At 42.3% G+C, this 10,409-nt stretch overlaps 1 protein-coding gene across 3 annotated transcripts in view; it reads right to left on the bottom strand.

Moving 5' to 3' along the window:
- The window catches only part of LOC148394354 (neuropilin-2-like), a 58,904-nt gene that overhangs the window by 8,306 nt on the left and 40,189 nt on the right, over window positions 1–10,409 (bottom strand). For all 3 annotated transcript variants that reach the window (XM_088383149.1, XM_088383148.1, XM_088383150.1), the window contains 5 exons: window positions 6,145–6,219; window positions 5,177–5,341; window positions 1,815–2,083; window positions 1,526–1,622; window positions 828–860 (listed from right to left, as the gene is read on the bottom strand). In XM_088383149.1, the coding sequence (XP_088239275.1) occupies window positions 828–860; window positions 1,526–1,622; window positions 1,815–2,083; window positions 5,177–5,341; window positions 6,145–6,219 (639 nt within the window). The remainder of the gene's footprint in view (window positions 1–827; window positions 861–1,525; window positions 1,623–1,814; window positions 2,084–5,176; window positions 5,342–6,144; window positions 6,220–10,409) is intronic.

Raw genomic sequence — 10,409 nt, 5'->3', positions numbered from 1 at the left:
GAAAACAGATCTTGACGTTCCTCTGTAAGGTCAAAAGTTGTTCTTTTTATTTTTTTTTTCTGTCACGCTGTGTACTATATTTGCTGACATCATGTGCGTGTATGTAAGTCACCCTTGGATGAAGAAGACTTTTCGACAATATTTACAACCATTGCGGCTTAATGTAGCTGCATTAGCATCAACAATGAGAGAAAATTGGATGTGATTATGCAACAGTTCCATTCATCCATTTTCCACAGAGCAAATATTGGTACGTCTGCTAGCTAACAAAACTGTTGTCAAGCATATCACTGAATGTATTGTTGAATTTATGGCTGAGAGTGGAATTAAAAAAAAATCAAATAATAGAGAGAGCCAGAGCGAGCGAGAGAATGATAGTTTTCCTGGTGGCCTACCCAAGTGGACCGTGTCCCATCACTCCATTTAAAAACACCGCCGATATTCCTTTCACAATCATCTCACATACCGCTGAGAGATTAAAACCATTCATATCAGAGCGAACGGAAGACTCAAAATACATTTGGAAGCTTTGTAACCGAGGTGCATAGAAAACCTGACACACAATCCAGCGTGCAGGGAGGAGACATGCGGGGACATTGCAGTCAATTTTACATTAAATGTAATGTGGACATTTTTAAAGTTAATTTTGTCATTCTGTAATTCAGTCAAAGGAACTGATTTTTTTTTCCATCCGCTTCTGTGTGCATGAAAAATATTTCTTGATAAGATATCCAAAGTCCACAGAGAAGGTAATACAGGGGCTGAAACTGAGCTTAGCAACAAGCAGGAAGCAGAAATTTGGCAGAGGAAATCGGAAATAGACTTACTTGTAATGTCAGGAGTCAACGGGTGGGAGGTCTCTGTGGAGAAAAGAAAAAAAAAATCAACGGTAACTATTAAATGACTCAAAATGTGTCTCCGTGTGCTTGTAAAAGGTTGCGGCACGTCATTACATAAAACGTTAGGGGGCATCTTGAATTGATCATGAGGAGGTAGACGAGCGTGACGAAACAAATTGAAAGTATTCAAATGATAGGAGAAAGTAAGAGGGAAAAAAATATCTTCAGACTTCTCGGTTTCAAACAAAGTAGTTAAATTTGTGTGTGTTTGTGTGTGTGAGACACACACACAGAGTCTGTCTCTCAAAATGTTGCTCGCAGGCGCTTTTCATTTGTCGTTTGAAAGGCTGTTGATGACCCAGACGGAGCGGAAAGGGAACATGAGAGACCAGGAGAAGAAAGAAGGGGAATCGAAAAATTACAGGGTGGAATGATGCTGTAGAAAACTAAAGGAGAGCGATGTGTAATAAAAGATAAATCAGAATCATGGCCGACGGCAGTTTGTGGCCTAGTTTCATTTTTATTTTGCCTTCTTAATGTCTGTAAATGCAAAAGATAATAATGAGCTTTCCTTATTTCCACTCGCTCACATTCACTCCCAGGCGAGAAGCAACCCTTGGCTTATTAGTTTGTGATCAAAACAAATGGAAACAATCTCGGCATGTCCGAAAGGTTTCAAGACTTACGTGTGCACTGCTCCAGGTCGATAGTATTGCTCATGTGGATGTTATCTATTCGGATGTGGCCTCTGGTTGGATGCTCAAAGAAACCTTCAAACACCACCTGCACCAGAGAAGAAATACATATCGAGAAGATGAGATCATTTGGATTACTGTTATATCCTACCTGAATGTCAGGTTTTAATGAGATCCTGAGCTATATCAAACATTCTGCCTTTTACAAAAAATGTTCTTATTTCACCAAGCATACTTTTTGTGGCATTTTTTTCCTCATAATTTGAAGTGTTCAACTCACCTGATACTCCCTAGGGCTTTGTGGCAGAATGGTGCGGCCCTCTCGCCATTGAGCCCCCTGATCTCCCTTCAAAGACCACAGAAGTGTCTCCTCCTGTTCGTTGTCCCTCAAGAGGACCCTCAGGCTCCCGAGCGCCTCCCCTTGCAGCTGATAGTAAAAGAGCAGGCAGAGCGGGCCTTGCTCAGGGGCCACCTCGGGGCTCAGGAGCCTCGCTCGCTTGCGCTGGGTGTGGGCCCCAGCGTCCAGGTGGAGGTAGTTTCCTGAGAAATCTGTCGCAAAGCAAAAGATAGCTTCAATACATATTTTTAAATAGAATCAAAAATATGTTTCTGGCTGGTTGCAGAATAGGTTGAAGCAATTTATTTCACTGGGGAAAAAAGGCCCGAGTGACTTTGTATCACAGCTGGAAGTGGTTACTTGGCTGAGGACATTACCACCATCCTTATGCTGTATGAGGCCGAGCCGCAAATGAAACCACCATTTCATCATGGCCACTAATGGCCGCAGACACACAAATGAGCACACACTCTCAGTAGACAAACAAACACACGCACACGTTTCTTATAATGAATGCAGACAAATGTACATTAATTCCGTCCGTCCGTCCGTCCGTCCGTCCGTCCGTCCGTCCATCCATCCATCCATCCATCCATCCATCCATCCATCCATCCATCCATCCATCCATCCATCCACTCGGGCAGCAACAACATATCACGGCTAATGAATAATGTATTTGGGCTGAGTTAACTCTGTTTCTCTACTTGGAGGCATTAAACAGGAGACCTAAATTACAGATGCTCATTAAGTACATTTAGGAGGGGAAAAAAGTTGCTTTTTCCTCCTCTCTCTGCTTTTGATCTTGGCCAACATACAAAGGAAGAGAATTAATTAACAAGTCTCCACGGGCGAACTAGGCGGAGACGCTCGGAGGGAGCGCGTTAGTGCTTACGCGAGTTTGCATGTTCACATCGTTTGTAGATGAGCGGCTCATTTCTAGATGGGAACAACTGTCAGTTGTGTATGAGTGAAATGATAAGTATCTCCTTTGTATTTGAGATGATTGGTGTGTGCTGTATTTGTGCAATGGGAAGATTTGATTTGAATGGCATGATATAGAGTATACAAATACTATATAAAAGTCACCCTTGTCCAAATGCCACGTTTTTGTGACATTACAAAATGAATCCAAGAGGACTCAAACTGAATAGAATGAAATCGTTTTGAGAGGGAAGGCAAAAGTGTGGACACTGTTTTATAACTGCGAATGTGACCGCTCAAATAGTATAGTAAACAGGGGTATGTAGACTTTCGAAATCCACTGCATTACAGGTGATCCCTGAATAAGTCATCATAAAGGTTAAAAAAAAGTTGGATTCAAAATGTTTTCCCAGGAGATAGTGACTGAGATATTCTTATTTCCATTATCAATATTTTGGAGGGGAACACTGCGTTCTTTTCTTCAAATTTCCAAAATAAGTGATGCATGCAGCACATTCAATTATATCCCACTTGAGCACTTTATTTCCCACAATTTGTAGAGACTACATTTTTTTAAAATTCATCTCAAGGTCACATCCACGAGTAGACAGATGCGAGTAATCAGACTTGGAGTCACTCGTGTAAACTTTGCTATAATTAATACATGGTGAGACAATTACAGGGCAAAATAGTGTTCAGGTCTGAAAAGGCGAGATAAGACTTCCCAGAGAGAGCCGGCACCTATTGGACGGAAAAGCAATTCAAAGCAAATGTATGAGGTGTTTCAAATTAATATCCTAGTCAGTGGCAGTGAGTGGCTTTTCTTATTGCTGCTTTTATAAACTCCTTTCCTTTGCTTTTCAATTACAGGCATGTCTACCGTGGAGAGTTTCTTTTTATGAAAATCTCACCGGGGTATAAAATTCAGTCACGGACTATCAGAGATCAAAAGAATCCTTTCTCTGGGCTCGGTTGTGTTCAGGTCGGGCTTTTCTCTTTTAAAGAGCTTTGGGTGACAAGTGCGGGGTTTTGATCTGCGCAGGGAGACAGCTCGCAGAAAGGGGGGCCGCCGCCGCCGCCGCGCACATGTGGCTGTAGAACACGACTTAATGTCATGTTGCTGTCTAACGGGAAACTTTCGCTCCCTCTATCCATTACATCCATTTCTCATAAGCCCGCGTGCACGGAAAGACTTCAACACACACGTGCGGCCTTGTTTATTCACGTAGGAGCTGTGCACTCAACCTTCAAGTGTTTAGTTTTGATACACAAACAGAAAGCCTCGCTATACGGCAAGGTCATGTCTGTGTGTGGGCGGGGCCTCTCGAGTGTTCAATATGTGGGCCGACCCACCTTGAGTGGTTAAATATGTGTGTTTGTGTCTGCAAGACGCCTCGGGGAGTGCTGCAGAGCTAAGGCTGCACTTCTGTCAGAGCCATCATCTGATTTATCTGACTGCTGCTGGCCCTGTTTGTGTGTGTGTGTGTGTGTGTGTGTGTGTGTGTGTGTGTGTGTGTGTGAGTGTGTGTGTAAGAGAGTACAGTAAGTATTGCATGCGTGTGTGTGAATAGATGGGCTGAGCGATGCAGCAAGCGTGTGGTTGATGGATAAAACAATGGAGGATACCTCGGGCTGTCTTAATAAAGATGAACACATGTGAAAAGCTCAAGTGACAGAAAAGGGAAAGTTTGCAAGAAGATATGAGAGAACGCTGATGGACGAGAGGAGGATGAATGAAGTGATGCTGCACTCGATGACAGTATCCTGAAAATCAGTGACTCAAGTCAATAAATAGCAGTCAGTGGATCAGTGTTTCCAAAATTCTACTGAACCGAGGCGGGTAATTTGCAAAACAATGGGTCGGGTGATAAAAAGATGAAATAGATTGAGTTTTTGCATCAAGACGATTTTTTTTTTTTCTTTTTTAATGGCTCCTGCGGCACTTTTTCCTTAAGCAGTTGGAATTAATTTGTATTTGTAGATTGGGACAATAAGCAAAACCAGCTTGTTGAAAAGTTCATTTAAATTCAGTTGGAACTAAAGACACGCTTATTGAAATCATCTCACATATGTGAAATCTGGGCCTGATTTGATACGATAAATGTTATTTTATTTTCCTTTCTTAAAGGGGATGATCACTTTGCAGGCAAATATTAGCTGGACAATCAATAGAGTGTAAAATAAAACATTGCTCTTTTGAGCTTGCATATCATGTCATTGATTCTAGCGTGTTTCTAAAAACACTACAAAGCTTCGAGGCAAAGAATATTGATCGGAAATCTGGATTACTCAGTCAGGTATCCCCGAGGTCACCCCTTTGGTACACGGAAATATCTGCGGTGAACGTTGCGGAAAAAGCAATTGCCACACGTGGAAGTACTCACTCTCTGACCCCAGTGTCAGATCCTGCCTGGTTTCATGCTGGCTATGACCAGCGGCGCTGCTCCCGGCCATGTGCAAGGACCAGCTGACGCCTGATTGCGGATCGGCGGACCAGCCGCACAGGCTCTGTTCAAAATCACATACGGCCCACAGCGACGGCGTGGTGGCTACGACACACACAAAAACACAAACAAATCTTTAACAACATGTTGCGCCACTTTCAACAAACACATGTTCTTTTCTGTATTTGTGTCCTGACATCTGGCTTAGCTAAAATGCGGTAGCTGGCAGGGAATCATATTTGGTAACTTAAGCATATGTTCCAAATTGACGTCGCATGTCCCCCCCCCCAACATATGATCGTAATCCTCAAACGATTAGCAGAAGATATAAAACGATATAATAACGATTTTGAAATGTAACAGAAATAGATAGATGGAATAAACCCCCAGAAAATATTACATATTAGGATAAATAGAATGCAAAACTTGTCGAAGTTCAAAAGGTTGATTCAAGAGTTCCCATAAAGAGTTAAAACAGACACCCTGGTTTCATAGGCACGCAGCGCTCAAAAGAATATATTAACACATTTCAATAAAATGGGACAAGCATGAATATTTCACTAAAACGGAAAGAAAGAGGGCAACGGAGGAAATGGAATAAAATGTAGGAAATAAAATGTATGCGCTTTTAAATGCAATAAAATGTCATTTATCCAAAAAGATGACTTGCCAGCGAAGCCGCTCGCCATCATATTCATCGCAGGTTTTTGTGTATGTGTGTGTGTGTGTGTTTGTGTTTGAAAGAGGATGTGAGGTCTGGTGGCTGTGAGATCCGATTTTCACCCACATAGAGCCTCATCGGCGACTTTTGATTCCAGCAGACTTCAAAGCCCAGAAAGCCAGTGGTGCACAATGACATCAGCAGATCGACCTTAAGTGTGTGTGTGTGTGTGTGTGTGTTTGTTTACCAGGTCTCATTGCTGCAGTGGACTGTTCCACCCTGGGCAGCGTGGGGGTCGCTGTGTCAGGCACGGTGGTTGTTTCTGCCAACGAGGAAAACAGATGTGAAATCACACAAATGCATTAAACCATTTCCAGCTCCAATTGATGTGATGCTGAGGTTTAATCTAAAGCGCATACAAGTATATTCTGCAAAAAAAAAAAAAAAAGTATCCATTTTGTTCGACAGAACAGACTGAAATTTTATCACCACGCTCTTCACTGTAGGGCTGACACACATACACACACACATGATAGATGGCGCACTCACAGCGACCTTGGTGTCGGCGCTCGTGTGATAAATCAAAGAGTGGTGCAAACACCAACACATCAGCTGTGGGCTTTGTCAGTAAACTGACCGTGATAACCACTTTTCCATAGTTGAGCTTCTCTAAACACCCGCCGAATGTTTAACCTGCACCCCCCTCCTTTCACAGTCGCATACACACTGCTGTAAATGTCTGCATATGTTTATCTGGTCCTTTCCACCAAGTTATTCTCAGGAAAGTACTATCCCTTATCTTCTGTCTTTCACTCTCCAATTTTATTTCAGCCATAGGCTGGGATGACTGAGCCAAGAAGATCTGATGTGTGCTTATTACAGACTGTGTACCCACAGTGGGCTGCGTTTTAGTTCAACAAAATATTCAGACTAACACACACACATATATGGCAGGAACAAGTACGTCGTTACGACACCGGATCAGATATTAACACAGGATAAGTAGCTCCCGGCAGCTGACATTAAGCGCTTTTAATTTGGTGCCCTTTACCTCTGTAATTACCCCCGTTGAGGAGGGGGGAAGAGGAAGTGAGCGCAGGGAAGGGCAGACAGACATGAAGACATGAAAGACATAACCTATTCACGTTTCTCTGTGCCACCTTGCAAATTAATGACCGCACGCAGCGTTTGTCAACTCTGTTCTCCGGCTCCATTTCATCGGCTTGATTTTTTTGTTCCTGAGTACTAATGTGTTTTTCCATCACCCTTTCTCACAATCAGGTTGCACAACGATGCTGGTCTAAAGAGAATTATGAAACATTTTTCAATTGTTTATGGCAATCAACCTGTGAGTCAAGCAGAAGTCATGCAACTTAAAGTTAGAAACAGGTGTTGCTTCCGCACAACCACACACACACAGCTTCAGGCCTCATCCGAAAGCTGCTGACGAAGCAGCCTGAGGCGGAAACAGAGAGACGAGAACTGTTCAATTATGGAAAGAGCTCTCGGTATAAATCTACCTCTGTCTGCTTAAATAATGACTACCCATTCAGTGTGTGTATGTGTGTGTGTGTCTGACAAAGAGAGAATACTGTGAATAGTGTAATTGTTAGTGACAGTGCATGGTGTGGGGATTTCCTTTTTTTTTTTATGATTCAATGACAGCTTGGTAAAATTAGGACTCTTAAAGGCACCTTTAAGAACCAAAAAGGCGACAAATATGTTATAGCTTAAAGTTTTAGACTAGGTATGACGATGAATTAGGATTCTGAAAGCTTGATTAAAAACAGTGGGTAATTCTTTGGCGACGCTGAATTAAAATACGTAAAGCAGTCTGTCTGGAGTTTTCAATAGATAAGTATAAGTGTGTTAATGGATGGAATCCATTAAAACTACAAAGATAATACTCAGAAATCCATCAGTAGGTATTAAAAAAAAAAAAAACACTGACATGCCCTACAATGCTCCAAGGAAAGACGTTGCGAGTACAACCAACCAGTAACGCTGAACTGTTCGCTGGCCTATTGTGTAGCACAAAAGTGCGCGCTTGTAATCGTCGCCTTAAGTGCCTTGCTCACAATCAAGAGATAATAAGACGCTTCTGCCAGTGAATGGCTAACAATCACAGCGAACCGCAGGAAATGAGTTTAAGTGTTGCAGAAACCATTACGCTAAGTATGCTATTGACCAAGGGTGGCTTTTACACCGCCTGCCAATCACATTTCAACAAGGACATGGCTTAACCTACTGTGCAAAACTTCCAAGACCATGATTCCTAATGATCGAATTTTTTTTTTTTTTTTTACATCACTAATACCAAATTAATGACCACATAATTGACATATTGCTGGAACAAAATTGAAAGGACGAAGCTTAAACATGTGCTCCATACAGTAGCGTGAAGAAAGTCTTTACGAGTAATGAGGTCGGGAGTGAAGGGAAGGTGTGGAGGTTGCGGTTTGCGTGTGCGTGCAGTGGGGAGCGGTGGGGGTGTTACAGGAGCCTTGGCAGAGATGGGAGTGATTACGGCCTTGTGATGAAGAGGGAATGCAACGGGAGGGTGGCTGGGAGATGGAACGGGCGAAGCCACACACACTTCATGACTCGACCTCCTACACTGACATTAGTTTCCATTCCCTGTGTGTTTATACCTGTTGCTATACAGCAGCTCACATCTTGGACTTAATGGAATCTGCTGGAGGCGGATGATTATGCAGCACCACCTAGCACATGCCTACAGATAGTTTCCTTACATTCATGGATATAATTACTGTTAACTGCTATTATTAGAAAACTAGTATTTTTAAAGTTGAAAGTTGAATCGGTAAGAAGCAAAGAGCGAGAGACATCGAGTAGTCGTAACTGAGTGCGGCCAGAGCTGAGGCTACATTCCAGTCATCGCATGAAGAAATCTGGAATGGAGCCATGTCTCACATGTGAAATCTATCAGTGATGGTGGACACGCACACACATACAGTGCTAATTTATGAATTTAACTGGAAACCTGGAATGACAAAATACGATATCTGTCATGAATGATTATGTGTGCTTGTGTGTGTTTGCAAACTTATATGGTATGACGCAGCAAAGCCTCTTAGAGGTCATATACAATTAGAGTACTTATTAAAAACTTGATGCTATTTACATATATGTACATCCAAATATACTAACATATATACATACACAAATATATATGTACGCACACAGACACATATATTATTGTTATATATTACTAGAGTTAACACAAAAACAATGGTCATGGGTTTCCACTTCTCTTCTTCTCGCATCACCTAGTGTAGCGTCGTTTGAAGACAATAAAAAGTGACAGAGAAAAGTGAAAGGCCAATTTGCCAAACAATGCTGTAACAGGAGCAATTTCTATGCTGTGAAAATGTGAGCGCTGTCGGTGTTATCACTTCTACGGCTATGATCACATCCAGAAGGCAAACATCTGGCAGGCAGACCCAGAAAGGCTATTAAACAACTGCAATAGTCAAGAGATCAATTTGTACGGCGCTCTCGGTTGTAATGTCTGCAGAAAAAGGTGTCAGCCTATAACTCCTTGCAGCAAATGAAGTGAAACTGAGAAAAAATATGGAGTTAGTCCCCCGTTTGATTCCACTCACCTGGAGAGACGATTCATCTGCAAGATGTTAGAGTGTTCCTGTGGGGAGTTTGGTTCATTCATGCAGAACAAACATTTATGATATCAAAAGTAACGACATCGCTTTCGATGTTGAGTAAGAAGGCCAGCTGGCTCACAAAATCTCTCGTAAAGGTGTGTGATGGGGTTATGAACCTCCGTCAGACTGTTCCCACAGAACCAAAATATCTTTTCAATGACTGAGTGATAACTAACACCTGATTGATTATCCAGATTTTTCATCTGCATCTGACAACAGTTCCAATTCATTTTTGTATTATTTGAAGCACTGCCAATGGAAAACACCTCAAGCAAGCATAAAAACTGGATGTCCCCTCTCTTCTCTTCTGTTCCCATCACTATCAGGCAGCTGGCCAGTCCTGACACATTTAGGATATACGCTTCCCTTAAGGTCTCCTGCACTCCAAGTGGCTTCCTTTCTGCCATCAGTTACAGCCAACAGGCCACTCCACATCCCTTGCTTCCCTTCACCTGTCACATGTCACATTATGACTGCGGCACCAACAGCCACAAATCCATGAAGGCGAAAGGAGGGCGAGCATTACACTTTAATGTGCCCTTTGCGACATATTGCTTTTATCCATTACAGACACGGGGAAGTCCTTGTCCTTCTGAGGACTGCAATTTTATGACATATGCTGTATATTTGGAGTAAAGTTGGAGAGTTGAAGGAATCTATCAATCCAGACCCAATGTACTTCCTGTTCTTGTACTGTACATGTTAAAGTACACAACAACAGAGGTACTGTACACAGATGGCAATGACTGGTAGAAGCCCCCATGACCTAGACATGTTAATCCGTGTCCAGACATGTTGCAAATGCCTATAGAAAACCACGATTAACGTG

This window comes from Syngnathus floridae, chromosome 8, assembly GCF_059516105.1.
Source record: "Syngnathus floridae isolate MCC-2025c chromosome 8, RoL_Sflo_1.0, whole genome shotgun sequence".
In the NCBI taxonomy this organism is placed as follows: domain Eukaryota; kingdom Metazoa; phylum Chordata; class Actinopteri; order Syngnathiformes; family Syngnathidae; genus Syngnathus; species Syngnathus floridae.
The sequence above is the reverse complement of the archived record's forward strand: the minus strand, read 5'-3'. Positions and strand labels throughout refer to the sequence as shown.